The 16,213-nt window shown below is 39.1% G+C and overlaps 1 protein-coding gene across 1 annotated transcript in view; it reads left to right on the forward strand.

Moving 5' to 3' along the window:
- The window catches only part of LOC126251661 (C2 domain-containing protein 3-like), a 71,878-nt gene that overhangs the window by 39,340 nt on the left and 16,325 nt on the right, over positions 1–16,213 (forward strand). The window contains exons 7-10 of the mRNA XM_049952232.1: positions 1,833–1,982; positions 2,190–2,360; positions 2,447–3,694; positions 10,790–10,966. Coding sequence (XP_049808189.1) covers positions 1,833–1,982; positions 2,190–2,360; positions 2,447–3,694; positions 10,790–10,966 — 1,746 coding nt within the window. The remainder of the gene's footprint in view (positions 1–1,832; positions 1,983–2,189; positions 2,361–2,446; positions 3,695–10,789; positions 10,967–16,213) is intronic.

Here is a 16,213-nt window from a genome sequence, read left to right on the forward strand (position 1 = left end):
TACATGTTCACCTCTGATATTGGTTAATGTCAAATCTAAGAAATTGAGACTATTGTTTGCTTCCATTTCAACCATGAACGCATTGTGTTTAATTTATCAGCTAAATTATTACGTTCAGCTTGACTAACATCGAATAGTGTGATAGAATCGTGTACATAACAGTTGTAATACGTAATTTTCTCCGTTATTTGTGGGAATTGTTGAAGCTTCTGCATTCCAAGTATTATACATACATTTACAAAGGTTGCATACTTACAGTTGGTTGTACGCCAATTTTTTTTTTTTTTAAAATGAAATTGTCTAAGACAATTTGCAAGGTGCTATTGAAAGGTGGTTTTATGTGTTGTATGTATAACAATGACTGCATTGAACTTTCATCAACCGCACTCAGCTATGTTTAACTTTTTGGTGTTCCTTCACCATGCACTGTGACACACCAAATTCTGTGTTGGTAAATCCTCAAAGAGTTAGATTCTTCCGAGTTGTATCACAGTGAATATAACAGTTATACACAACTTGCATATAATCGCAAATTACATACCTTTTTAGACAAGGCAACAGCCTCTTCCTGGAACATTTGCAGAGTGACTACCTCCCCTCCCCTTCTCCTTTTCCACAGAAATCTCATTATGCAGCTTTTGAAGAGTAAAGATAAGATTATTTTACAGATTGGTAAGCAGTTTCATTATTCACTTGGCAATAAAGAATGATTCATCATCTCACATTTTTTTAGAATAGAAAATTCATTGAAATTGTGATCAAATCATAAATTTCATCTCATTTATGATTTTTAACATTTTACTTGAGCACAGTATCCAATAATATCTTCTGTTGAGTATGTTCTTATGACAAAATTCATTTTCAGGACTTAGAATTTTTATTGGTCAATGTACAGTGTAGGAAAAGATAGATTGCTGTATAACATAAAGATGACACATTAAGTTGAAGACAAGCACAATGAAAAAGGCACTTACACAAAGCATTGGCCAGAGCCAGAATGCATTCTGGCCTGAGTGGCCAGAGTTGGCAGACGTGTGCATGAAGTGTACTTGCTTGTGTGTATGAATGTACACTTCCTTTGATATTTGCAGCTTCCAGCACGCATCTTCCTTTCATTTATTCCCTTTCAGCAGAAAATGTTTTCCTGTTTCTCTAAGAATGAATATAGGACAATCTTTCATCAAAGTTGTTAGGTTAGTTTACTCCATCTTTCTCAGCTCATGATTATCTTTGCCATAGGAATTTAAACAGTATGACTGTAACATGAATTACTGAGGAATAATTTGCAGCACTCAGTCACTATATACATTTTAATTTCATTTTACTGCCCTTGATTGATTTGTTAAATTTTCTTGCCCTTCCTTGGACAATACACTTTTAGTTTAGCCTAGATTTTATTTACTCTTGTTACTAGGAACTTCTTCTTGCATTAAGTGTATTGTACCTTCAGAGTTTTTATCAGAATGCATTCTGATATGAATAGCCACACTGACATGAAGGAAGAAGAAGTTGCAACAACAAGTGCAAACATTGTTGTTCTAATTATCTTATTTAGTGTTAAACTAAAATCACACCTTCAAAAAATGAATGTGAGAACATACAAAACACAAAAGGATAGCAAAATAAATTTGAACACCTAAATAGTGACTGATTGCTGTAAAGCCTTCCTCTATAATATCTCCTTCTCGCTTCCAACTACCCCTAATCTCTCATTCTTTTGTGAAGGACATTTAACAATCACATACAGTTGAAGTTTCTGAGAGGCATCGAGTCTCACCGTTATCTACAATACTCATCAATGTAGATAGTTAACAATTTATGTATGTTTTCAGATATTACTACACATTCTTCTGCACATCCCAGAAGGCTGTGGTTTTAGATATGAAACAACATACTTGGTGACACGCATGCTTTGGCATGAAAATGTGTCCAGGAGCAGTGTTCAATCTGGCACAGAATCTCCGAAGTACGACTTCCATGAGGTATAGATTCCCAGATATTTATTTTAAAATTAAGCTGCATGTTTTGCTTGTAAAACAGTCTTCTTCACTTTTATGTTATTATTAAGCAGTAATAAAGAGTACCACAGAACTCTTCCTTTTATAATATGCTTTTTTCCAGAAATGTGACAATTTGTTGTTGCATTTTAACAATATAATTCAGAACTTCATTCGAGTGTTTCTTTCCAGGTCCTTCCTGTGTACCTAGACAATAATTTCTTACAAAGGTGTCATAACAATATAATGGTAACAGAAGTCTGGTGTGACAATAAATTACTAGGTCTTGTGAAAATGTCTCTAGAGCCTTTCTACACTGCCTTCTGCAATCAAACTCTGAGAGCAAAATGGCTCACACAAAAGGTAAACTTGTTACAAAAGATTTTACTCTTAAACAAGCATTTCTGGAGAATATTTAAATACTTAATTTCTGTTTTCTTCCATTTTAGAGTCCTGTTGTTGGACTTGATGGATGGGTTGACATTGTGAATCCAGCATCTGGGTTGAAAGTTGGGCAACTATTAGTCGTCTTGGCAGCTGGCACGAAGACTCAGATCAAAACCTTTGAGTATTCGCTCATGCCTGAGGGGTATGGACTATCTAATGATAAAAAATTGAATTGTGAACAATTGTATGATTATGATGAAGATTGTAATAACAGAATTGTGAATCATTCTAATCCAGCACATAAAAGAAGTCATCTTTGCAGCTCTAATGACTCATCAACAAAACAGAAACCAGGTCATAGACAACATGTAGTAAGTGGAGGCAGCATCATAGATACAGTGTTTCCTCCAAAATTTGTGAATGGTGAAAGCATTAAGATCACTTCACCATATGAAAGGCAGGGAAACTATCGCATTTCTCATGGTAACCCTCATGCAAACAAAGAAACTGCAAAGCCTAAAGATAAAATTTCCGTTAATAACAGCAACGATGTTTTGATGAACAGCGCTTTTGAATCGAGTGAAACTAACATTGAATCAGCCGATTCAAATATGGGGATTTCAACATCTGATGATGATATCAATAGAAATCTCCATGGCCATGTTACAAACAGAGAGAAAATATCAATTATTGGTCATCCTAACAGTAGTGGCGAGACTTGTACTCAGAAATACCATTATAGCGATTATGTCACAAAATCAAAATCTGGAAGCAGCAATAGACACTGTACAGATGATATGTTAAATCCAGGTTTCTTGTCATCAGATAGAGATATATCATTGTCCCAGACATACCGTGTTTTGGATAAGAGAGGAAGTGAAATGGAATACATGTGCTTGAATACAGCTTCGTCTGAACTTGATGAACAGGCGTCATCTGTTGACAATGCCATTATAGAAAACAAAAGAAGAAGACGTGCAGACCATCAAATATCATCCACTGACACTGTATCTACAGAAGTGTCTGTTGGTTTTTCAGGCACCGTAGTTGATACAATACATCAACAGGAAGAAAGGAAATCTGAGACATGCTTTCATGCACACATTGAAGTTATAAATGCTTTGCATCTTCCACTTGTCAGAAGGAGTAAGAAACGTGTCCAGCCCAGTTGTTATGTAACTTTTGAGGTCAGCACTCCTATGTGTGATGATGACAAGAAGCTGCTCACTACTCCAGTAGCATGGCACACCACAAGCCCGGCCTGGGATTGGTCATGTGACACGTGGCTTCCAGTGCGACTTCTCAAAGATGTGAGTATCTGCATATGATCTTTTAACCTCTAATAATGACATGCAGAAGACAAAGCCATTTAAAAATATGTATTTATTGTATGTAATGTGCAGGTATTTGTTCAGGTTAGAACACTAGCATTTGTAATTGATCTGTGATTGATTTTAATTGTTTGAAAACAACCCTAAAAGGGTTTTCCAGTGTATATTTTATGTGTTAGTACTCAAGATTCTTGTAAGGATAAGTGTTGTGAAGAAACATTAGGATTATTAATGAACAGAGCAACAAGTTTATAGTTTTTTCAAATGAAATTTTCACCTATTGACATAAGTTTTTTATTATTGATTCGTTTCACACTATTATGATTGTGGATTTATAGCCATTATCAAATGCAAAGGTGAAAACACATCATTAAATATCAGGTATGTCCAAATGACATGTCCTTGTTGAAATTATGTCATTCAGACATGTTGGGTATTTAATGACTCTTTTCATGTTTGAATTTGATAATGGCTGTAAAGTTGAAATTGTGATAGGATAAAATAATGAATTATAAAAAATTTACAGACAAGAGGAAGCAGTCCCACTAAAGAAGTTCATTATGCTTGTGTCCCTTAGTAAAAGAGAAGTCATCAAATTTCATATAACTTTATTTGATGAAAACTTAGAGTAAAGGAATTCTGTTATTAACACATTATTTCATCTTGATGAGAAGTTTGTAGCTTACTGGAATCCTTGTATTCTACCTTGCTATTGAAGACAACTTTTTTCTGAGCCAGGACTCTAATTTCAAACTTGGCTTTAAGGTTTGCAGTGTTTCTTTCAGGTAGCAGTAAGGGAAATGAGATGCTGGTTAATTTTGTGATGTTAATGTGTCAGATAAAATTTAATATAAAAATAGTTGTAATTATTAAATTGCCATTGCATTGAAGCTGTGCCCATTGTTTTAGAAACAACGTGGTCTAGAAAGTTTCATATAGTGTCTGTATTATGTTCAGTGGTGGCTTTGATGTTGGGATGGAACTTGCCGGAAATGTCAAATGATTGTTCTTTTTCTACCTTTTTACCTAGGAAAAGTTCAGTTGTGTGATTACAGTGAATGCTGTAGTCAGTACTTTCTTGTGGTCAGCATAAATATTAGTGAACACTCTAATGAAGTTTGATTACATGACCAGAACTTCTGTCTGTTCATAAGATTTGTTCTTAAATTGAAAATCATTATGTTTAACACAAACTCCAGAAGATCTTTAACTCCTTTATTGAATTGGTTTCAACTTTTGCGTATGTTATTTAGTGATGTTTCAACAGGAATATTTATGTGCAGATCTACAATATCAGAAGTTACGGGCCTTATTTATGTGAGTATCTAAATGTTGATGACTGACTATGTGAATTAGGTGTTTTTATAGCTCCAAAGTGCATCAAACTTCAATATTGAAAGAAAGACAGAAAAGATATTATAAATGACATATTGTTATTTAAATATCTCAGTTCTGTAAATTAGAATAGATTAAAATTGTCACATGGTAGTGTCACAGGTTGAGTGTAATATATATTTTTGACAGTGCATCTGTTTTTGGGGGTCATCTGGGAGTCATTCTCAAAGTATCAGATTTGTCAAGATTGCTACCAGTTCCTTTTTATTACTACGACTGTATCCAACATTTCTACACTGTCATCATTGGATCTTGTAACAGTATGAGATGTTCATTGTGGTGTCAAGCAATTAGTGTACTGGGACATAAGCACAACATGTATGGTTTGATTGTGTGTTATGTTATTTGTGATATATTAATGTTTCTTGCCATTTTTCATTTGATGGAAAATCACTACATGACTTTCAGTGTTGTAACAAGCATATACATCTAACCTCTTCAGAGAACTGGGTATACTAACTACTGCCTCTCAGTATATTTACTCATTAATGAAATTTGTCCTAAATAATATACCTCTTTTTCCAACAAACAGCTCAGTTCATACATACAATACCAGGAACAAAAATGATCTGCACAAGGACTTAAAAGCACTTACTTTAGTTCAAAAAGGGGTCCACTACTCAGGAACACTCATCTTCAATAATTTGCCAGTAAACATAAAAAATTTAGTTACAAATAAAGATCAGTTTAAAAGGAGCCTGAAAGACTTACTAGTGGCCAACTCCTTCTACTCCATTGACGAATATTTTAATAGAAACAAATGATGTATTGTATATATTCATACTATTAGTATTGTTATTTCAACTTTAAAAAAAAAAAAAAATGACATGTTCCACATCCATGAGGATCTCCTCAGCACGGATCTATGGAATGAAAAACTAATCTAATCTAATCTAGTGTTACGAGATCTGATGATGACAGTGTAGATCTGTCGGAACCAGTCATTGTAATAAAAAAAATACTAAAGACATTGGTAAATTTGATTCTTCAAGAGTAATACGAATCTAATATTCCTGATAACAGAACTGATTGGAATGTGGAGTAAAATTTGTATTCCTTGAAGCAGTCCAAAGCAATGTGATTGAGGTTTTAATACCTCAAAAGTAATCCCAGTAGCTGTGAAGACATTTACCTCGTAATAGGGTAAGGCAGTCAGTTCCTTTCCCATAGGAATTTAAAGATCACTGGTAGAACAACACTCACAACCACTCACATCTCAACTTTTTGTAAATTGATACCCAAGAGGGTTACAAAAAGTATTATGCACTGCAGAATATCTGTACTGTAGGACCAATGATTCCTATCCAATTTAAAAACTTATGGGAAATCATTTTTGTAGAGAAAAATTATATCATTCAATAACATGTAAGGATGTATCAGCTTCTTCATACCTACCATTTCACACAGTGTATATTCATAGTGATGTGTGTTACCTGAGGGTGTGGTTTTCCAGAAAATCCACAAACAAAAAATGTTTGCATTCTCCCCACCACCTGAGAGAATACCATTGATCTTGAAAACTGGTTTTGGTGTTTGCTCTTGGGAGATAAATGGTGGTACTCCATCCCTAGTAATGATGTGGAACAGAAATGGTACTGCTCCTTCTGATTGAAAGGCACAACCATTCTTTTGAGTCCGTTGCCCCTTCTTTAATTGATGTGGGACCCTGTGTGAACTTTATTATATCAGTGTATAGAAACATAGATTGCAGCCAGCTAAACAAAACTTTTTTTGTCTATGATGTATTGATTTTCCTAACAGAGGGAGGTGTCCTGCGTTGGATTTGACTTTCTGAAATCATCTACGTGGTGGTGTGGGTTAGGGTCCCAGGTATCACACCCTGCAGCCATTTATCAAAAGAGTCCTCCTCTATGAGTAACTGATGGAAAAGAATTTCACACATTGTACTAGAGTCTCAAAATATGGATTTGTGCAGTGCTTTGGTGTAGCTTAGTGGTTAAAATACCTTCCTGACATGGTGAATTTTGTGGTTTGAATCCTGTCAGATGTTTTATTCAATTAAATGGATTAGACACCTCTACCTAATAGTGTGTGGCATCTCCTTTTCTCTAGTGTTGTGGCATGACCCCAACGAGATATGAAAAGCATTGAGGAGCCATTATGATCCATCACCACTGAAATTCCACCTACAACTTTCAGAGATTGGCCTGAAGTACACCCAATGTGCACACATCGCGCTCAGCAACATCCCAGAAGTGCTTACTAGGATTAAGGTCAGGTATTCTTGGAGTGAAGGGGGCTACACAAGCACCCTTATGTGTGTGGAACATTCTTCAAATTGTTCTAATACAGTTCAGGAATGATGGGAATGTGCGTAGTCTTGTCTACAATGCAGGTCATCTGCAATGTGCTGTAGTCGAACAAATAAAGGCAAATGGTCAAACAGTTATGGACCGAGGTAGACATTGGGGGGCTACTTTTCATCTCACTTAGACATCCCCTGCCCAAGAATTCATCCAGTTGCTCTGCCTGCTAGAATGTGCCATATCAAGTACTTTTCAAAATACTCCTGTGACGTCACTAATCTGTGTGCTGTGTGTTAGGCAGTGAGCTGAGTTTCATGTGTGTGACAGTGACTTGTAAACACTATAACAAGAATGTGGTTCTGAATAATATCGTTTCACATCAGCTGTTGTCCGTAATTGTATTTGTGGGCGATATGCTGCACTGAGGATTGTCTATCCTCTGTGACACTTGGCAGCAGTCGACAGTTACCTTTGCCATCAGTACATTGTTGCAGTGGCAGCTGACCAATTGACTCTGGTGGCAGGAGTTTTCCCTTAAGTATACTCATGTTAAAAACCAGTGCTTGACCAACCCATGACATGGAATTTTGAATGTTTGAGGCACTCACATTGTGTGTATAGTCAAATCTTTTGATATTGCATGTCATGCCCATCTTGTGCTCAAATGTCACATTGATAGCTAGCAAATGGTGTGATGAATCCCAGTCTCATGTCAGATTATTCCTTTTGCCATTGCAGCAGAATGCTATATCTTGAACACAGTAGCTGTATTTAATTCCATTGCTCTTGGGTGTTTTTCTTCCATATTTTAACTTGGATGGATTTAATTTTTTTCTTTTTCCCAATTACAGTAATCATGAAAGACGAATGCATTTGCTTGTGCATTTGTGCATGCCATGATCCTGTTCGGGAAAGGGGGGGGGGGGGGGGGGGACTGACAGTAAGCTTGTATCTTTACAAGATGTATGTCTTTACTGATGACTTTCTTCAGTGTTTTAATCATACGTTTCCACATTCTCTGTTACACATGTGTAGTGGATATATTTTCATTTTGGTTCTTCAAGGTGGTATTAGTTATGGCCTTCCTCAAGTTTCTTTTATCTTTTATGTGTCCAGTTTACTTCACAAATCCTAGCTATTGGTGTCGACCAATTTAATGATGTGTATCTTGCATTTTAATTCATCAGACAAGAATATGGTTCATCTTAATGATTCATCAGACACTGAATTATCATTAACCTTAAGGCTAGGTAGGGCTGTTATTATCTGAGTCAAGATCTTATTTTTTATATTGACTGTGCACTGTGAGTTGCTGCTCTGTGGCCTTTTCAAAGGAATAATTCTAGCATTTGCTTAAAGTGAATTAACAAAAAAAAGTGGAAACATAATATTGATGAGTGGGTGGGGATTTAAAGTTTAACCACTGCACTACTCACTCTTATCAGTACATGATGTCACATTTACCTATGAACATGTGACATGTTTGACTTGTTTCCTGTCTATTACTTGGGGAAAAAACACTCTATACACTCGGGTCCGAGTTTTGTTTATTGAACATTTTCTTGGAAGGGCAACAGACAGTTTCCATACTCCTAGATTTCAAGAAAGCATTTGACACAACACCAAACTGCAGACTGCTAACAAAGGACCAAGTGTATGGCATAGGTTCTCAGATACGTGAGTAGCTCAAAGGCTTTTTAAGTAATAGAGCCCAGTACATTGTCCTGGATGGTGGGTGTTCATTAGAGACAAAGGTTTTGGCACAAGTGCCCCAGGGAAGTATGGTAGGACCACTCTTGTTTTCTTTATACATCTGATGGATAGGGTGAGCAGCAATTTTGACTGTTTGCTGAAGGCCGTTTAGTGTACAAGAAAGTGTGATCTTTTAGCAACTGTAGGAGGATACAGGATGTATCTCTATCTGGTGTGATGAACGGCAGCTTGCTCTAAATATGGAAAAATGTAGGTTGATGCAGGTGAGTAGAAAACACTCTTGTAATTTTTTAATGCAATATTGATGGTGTCCTGCTTGATACAGACATATCTATTAAATATGTAGGTATAATGTTACAAAGAATTGGAACTGAAATTGGCTGTGGCTTCCTCGAAGAAATAAAGTGATTTAACAAAACAGGGGAAAGGTAATATTGATGAGCGGATGGGGATTTAAACCTTAACCACTACGCTAATGTCAGTTTTAGGAAAGAAGAATGGTTGATGTTGGTTTATTGAGAATTAGTGTTGGTTATCTTTGAAGGAGATGTACAGAACACTGATGTGACCCATTCTTGAATACTGTCTGTATGTTTGGGAACCTCACCAGGTTGAATTACTGAAATTTATTGAAGCAGTTCAGAGGCATGCTGCTAGTCTTGCTACCTGCAGATTTGATTAACACATGTATTTTGGAAATGCTCTTTAAACTCAAATGGGAGTACTTGGAGGGAAGAGGATACACTTTTTGTGAAATACTGCTAAGAAAATTTAGAGAACAATCATTTGCAACAGATGGCAGAACACTCCCTACTGTCACCAACATATAGCTCGTGTAAGAACCGTGAAGACAAGATAGGGGAAATCGTTGCTCATACAGAAGAACAATGACAGTCATATTTCCCTTGTGCCATTGGCATGTGGAACAGAAAAGGGATTGACTATCAGTGGTACAAACTACCCTGTAGCATGCACAATATGGTTTTTTGGGAAACATCCCTGAGCATAGTTCTGAATTGACAGAAATCAAAAGCCTCCATATGTCTAGTGTTATATTCTTGACCACTGCAAATCTGACATCTCAAACAATAATGTTACTGTATGTTGCATCATTGTGGCTATTACGTAATGAGTGCCTTGCTCTGTTGTCAGTGTTTTTGTTTTGAAATGTTAGATGTAGCAAATCTGGGACAATCAAAAGCACTATGTCTGATTTCTCAGAGAAATAGGCTTACAAAAGTTGCTAAAATATACATCACTACTTCTTCCATAGATGCTTGGTGCAAAGCATATGAGTAGTGCCAGCATTTTGTAAGGAAGGCTGAGTGTGTTCCACTTGCACTGGTCTTCTCCCTAAGGCAGTGTGTGAATTGAGCAGAGATTAGTCCTGTAGCCACAAATTGTATAGTTTCACATGTAACTGGCTCTTCGTTCTGTGTATCATGGTTTATGCTTTGCTTTTCTATTTAAATTGTAGTGTTATAATTTTCTCATTTTCCAACATGTTTTCCATCTTTTGTTTCAATCCAGTCTTGCAATCCTAATAACACTGTAGTTTTTGGTGAAGATGGTTACAACTTCTAAATTATTTATGTCTGACAACGAAAAAGTTACGTATTACTTAAGGTCAGGTTTTCTGTGGAACATTCATAGTGTTTTCTTTGAGGTACTCAGTTTTCATATGCTACCTCATTTCCAGAAAAGCAAGTCTCTGATATTTAAGATTTGGATTAAAGCTGAGACTTCAGGCAAAGAAGAAGATAATATACTTGGACATGTGTCTGTTGACCTAACTGTTCTGCTGTTTGGAATGCCATGGATATCTGGTTGGTTCAACATTACAGATTTCACTGGAAACAACAAAGGGCAAATAAAGGTAAGAGTGCATTTGTTTGGCTGAATGGAGGGAAGAGTACTAGAAGACAAATACAATCACTTATGAGGATGAGGGTGTAAAAGTCCATACACTGAAGTTTGTTAGTTCCAAAGAGTTTTAATATACTTGTTGTGGCTCATTTAAAAAACTGAGTCCTGCAATAAAAAAGAGAGTCCATAACAAACAAATTTGAAGTAGTGTCATGCAATATTAAAAGCTGCGTATGTGTGGTCCATTTATAGTCCATTATACAGACTAGGCTGAGAAGCAAACCTCTCCTTTCCTCTTTTTTGAAGCACAAGAATGGTGCACAAACTGGCGAATGCTACAAAAATTCCGTCAGTTACCGTTTCAGATGTGCATGTCTGCTGAGACAACAGGGATAGGAGACTCAGCAATTCTGTGTTTCTGTATTCAAGCACTCTCATTTTTTGTTCACCCTTTGCATTACAGGCACTTTTGGACACAAATAGGTAAGAGTATAAGGGATTATTGAACAGTACTTAAAAAAAGACTATGTCATATAAATTACGCAGTTTGTAGTTCCACAGTTAGAAAACATAGTAACAAACAGTATTATATAGAATTGTATAAGCAGTTGTGAAGTGACTTTGATGTTGCAGTGTATGTATAACTTTTCCTCTCAACAATTATTAAAAACAAATCATTCATGACTTTTGTATATAATGCTCAAACTCACCCAGTGAATGAAAAATTAAAAATCTAGTTAAGACATGCCAGATAAAGTAATACAGGGTGATTCAAAAAGAATACCACAACTTTAAAAATGTGTATTTAATGAAAGAAACATAATATAACCTTCTGTTATACATCATTACAAAGAGTATTTAAAAAGGTTTTTTTTTCACTCAAAAACAAGTTCAGAGATGTTCAATATGGCCCCCTCCAGACACTCGAGCAATATCAACCCGATACTCCAACTCGTTCCACACTCACTGTAGCATATCAGGCGTAACAGTTTTGATAGCTGCTGTTATTTCTCGTTTCAAATCATCAATGGTGGCTGGGAGAGGTGGCCGAAACACCATATCCTTAACATACCCCCATAAGAAAAAATCGCAGGGGGTAAGATCAGGGCTTCTTGGAGACCAGTGATGAAGTGCTCTGTCACGGGCTGCCTGGCGGCTGATCCATCGCCTCGGGTAGTTGACGTTCAGGTAGTTACGGACAGATAAGTGCCAATGTGGTGGCGCTCCATCCTGCTGAAATATGAATTGTTGTGCTTCTTGTTTGAGCTGAGGGAACAGCCAATTCTCTAACATCTCCAGATACTGTAGTCCAGTTACAGTAGCACCTTCGAAGAAAAAGGGACCAAAAACTTTATTGGCTGAAATGGCACAGAATACCAACGTTTAATACACCACCTATCAGGAGGTTTAACACCATACTTCATTCGAAATGCATGCTGAACAACTGTCGTCGATTCACTTCTGCCGTACTCAATAACAAAAAGCTTTCTGTTGAGCGGTCGCCATCTTAGCATCAACTGACGCTGACGCCTAGTCAACAGCGCCTCAAGCGAACAAATGTACAACTAAATGAAACTTTATAGCTCCCTTAATTCGCCGACAGATAGTGCTTAGCTCTGCCTTTTGTCGTTGCAGAGTTTTAAATTCCTAAAGTTGTGGTATTCTTTTTGAATCACCCTGTATTATTACCAAGAAGCCTGATGGTTTAGTTTATACAAAAATATAATTTCATCTGGTCAGCAAGGGAAGATACCGTAATAGCTTTTAATTGGCATTTAATAGTGTGAACTTGAGTTGTTCTTCAATTTTGTACTTATTATCTTGATTTGTCATATTTAATGGAGTTCTAATTTATTGCCTTTCTGTTGTTTTGGTGAAAATAATGAACTAAAATCATGTTAAAGGAATATATGTTTCTGGCCTTTATACAGATATGTATTCAATGGATAAAATGTAGGAAACATTCTGAAAATAGTTCTAGATGCTCAGAGAACAAATACTATGGAACTAAAGTATTTCAACTATTGAAATAAGTAGAAAGGTCCTGCTTTCCAGCAGTGAACTATGGATGGGCAAACCACTTTAAAATTTGAGAAGACTGTAAAATTCCTGTAAGTAAGTTTTCATGAACTGTGGAGTAAATAGAATGTATTAAATAATTGCAAATGTCTTATAAGTGCACTTGGGCCCACCCAGGGGGCTCACGGTTCTTTCATGAGATCGTGCGTGCTGCAGATGGGGCCCTGAGCTATTGCAGTCAATTCTTCCTTCCCTGGCTGCATTTCTTTTACCCTGCCCTCCCTCCCTATCCTCACTCCTTCCCCGTTGCCCCCCTCCTTCCCCACTCTTGGTGTTCTGATTTATGTCGACCTGGGAATCCACCTGGTTACCTGTATTGGTTGCAGTTTTGTTCTTTCATCCTTTTTGGCGTTTAGGTGCCCACTTGAGGTTTGACGTACACTTCAAAATTTCCTGTTTTTAGTTTGAGCCATTTGGGGAAGAACTCCCTCCCTACCATCTATGGTGTGGATTCCTCCCCCCTTTCCTTCTCCTCTCCCTTCCCAGCTGTAGCCACCTTCCACCCTGCTAGGTCACCAGCATGTGTAGCCAGTCCATGTGGTAGGGCTGTTATGTACCCATATGGCTGAGCTCCCTGACAACACAGGGATCACGCCACTGATACCTGAGCTGTTGCCTCCCCATATATGCCAAGGAGGGGTTGCTTATCTTCTTGGAGCATCGGAACTCCCGGCAACAACTGCCATGCCAGACAGCTCTTGCTCTGGCTGTGTGGCGCCCATGGGGAGAGCCCCTGGTAGGAGTGGGTGAATGCTTGGCACATGAAGCACGTGAAGCTGCAAAAATCTGGCCGTTCTCAAATGGCTGTCTCTTCGAATGGTGAAGGATATTTGAATGCTGCTTTGTATGACCCGGCAACCTTCCTTTCCCTGGCTATGCCATGGGATGAGGGCCAGCATGCCGTCTTGGGATGAAACCCTATCCCCGTTACCTCGTCTGTACTAGGACGGATGGGGACACATTCACTGCCACAAAGCCATTGTTTTTCGTGGAAAATATTGAGGACAAGTTTGGTGAAGTGGAGTCTCTTAATAAGATGCGGTCGGGTTCACTGTTGATCAAAGCTTCTTCTGCCACCCAATCCACAGCTCTTCATGCCTGTGATAGTCTTGGCAATGTTCTGGTGTCTATTACTCCTCACCAATGTCTGAGTATGATCTAGGGAGTGAGTTTTCATAGGGACCTCATCCTGCAAACTGATGAGGAACTCCGGCTAATCTGGAGCGGTGTGGCGTTCATTTTGTTCGACGTGTGCAGAAGGATTGCAAAGACAACTGCATCGATACTGGCACCTTCATTCTGGTTTTTGAGGGGGACACCATCCCACAGAAAGTCAAGGTTATATACTACATATGTGACGCGAAGCTGTACATCCCTCCACCTATGCGGTGCTTTCGGTGCTTGCGTTTTGGGCATATGTCTTCCCGCTGTATGGTGGACCCTCTGTGTGATGACTGTGGATGCACACTCCATGAGGGAAGCTCCTGTTTTCTGCCACCTGCGTGTGTCAGTTGTACTGACTGCCATTCCCTTACTTGCCGGATTGCCCGGCTTACAAGAGGGAAAAGAAGATCCAAGAATACAAGTCCCTAGATCGCCTGTCTCATGCTGAGGCTCACTAAAAGTATGAGAGACTCCATCCAGTGTCATTATCTTCAACTTTTGCCTCTGTTACATTATTTCCTCCTCCTACCTCTTCCTTACCCCAGCCCCATCTCACTCTCCTCTCCCCCTCCCCTGCAGTTCCCATGGCCTCCCGTCCAGGAGCTGCTCCCCCTCCCTGGCCGAAGAAGTACCCCTCCTTCTTCAGCAGCTGCCGATGATCGGGCTCCCTCCTGGGACCCCTCTCCCCAGTGTCTCTCAGGCCGGAAGACTCCTACCGCCACTTGGCCATGAGATGCACCGTCTGTGCACCCTAAGGTCGCACACTGTCTTTCGGTTCCTGATCTTGCAGATGCCTGTACTCCCTCTGTGCCCTGCCCTCCTCCACCTGTGAAAGAGGAAAAGAAGAAACATAAATCCCAAGGCAAGGCACCCCCTGTGCTCCGGAAGTGCCATCTCCCCTCTCGCAACCTGAGTCTGACGTTTTATTTATGGATGTCAACACATCCTTGTCGGTGACTACTACTGACTGATAGACATGACCTCCTTTTGGCTTCTTTATGTCTAACTTGGACTCTTGCCACACAATCATCCAGCGGAATTGCAACGGTTACTATCATCATATACTGGAAGTGCGTCTTGTCTCCTCCTATTCTGTGTTCTGTCTTGTTCTTCAAGAAATGCATTTCTGTGATGGCCACTCTCCAACATTTTGTGGTTATCGGGCGTTCTATCAGAACTGTGCCAACCCCAGGATAGCATCTGGTGGGGTCTGCACTTAGGTTCGCTCTGATGTCATTGTGACTGGATCCCCCTATGTATAAACTTGGAAGCAATAGTGCTCTGAGTGCAAACGACTCTGGCAATCACCATTTGCAATGTCTACCTTCCTCCAGGTAGGGCACTTCCTTATGCTGAACTGTCTACCTTAATCCAGCTACTCCAGCCCCTGTTCTCCTCCTTGGGGACTTCAACGCATACCACACCTGTGGGTGAATTCCACTTCAACGAATAGGGGTCTCCTAATTGACCAACTTATCATGGACCTCAATTTGTGTCTTCTCACTGATGGTTCCCCTACCCACTTCAGTGCTGCTCATGGCACCTTCTCTGCTATTGATTTCATGATCTCCTCCCCTGCCCTCATGGCGTCCTTACATAAGTCATCCCATGATGACCTTTGTGACAGTGACCAGTTTCCGGTGATGCTATTGTTCCCCTGCTGCCGCCAGGCAGATAGGCCCCATGTTGGGTATTCCGCAGGGCCAGTTGGCCTTTATATACATCTACTGTACACTTTGACACCTCGCTCTCAAATTCCATTGTTGTAGTTGTGCAAGGTGTGTCTGCCACTATTCTTCATGCTGCTGGCACTGCTGTCCCCCTATCCACAGGTCCCCCTTGTCATCGACTGGTACCATGGTGGACCCAGGATGTCGCTGTTGCTGTCTAGGACTGCTGACAGATGCTGCAGCGATTCAAGCAACACCCTTCACAGACCAACCTCCTCGCTTTTTAAGTGTCTCCATGCTACCTTATTGAGCGGAGTAAAAAGGAATGCTGCGAGCGCTATATT

This window comes from Schistocerca nitens, chromosome 4 (genome assembly GCF_023898315.1).
Source record: "Schistocerca nitens isolate TAMUIC-IGC-003100 chromosome 4, iqSchNite1.1, whole genome shotgun sequence".
In the NCBI taxonomy this organism is placed as follows: domain Eukaryota; kingdom Metazoa; phylum Arthropoda; class Insecta; order Orthoptera; family Acrididae; genus Schistocerca; species Schistocerca nitens.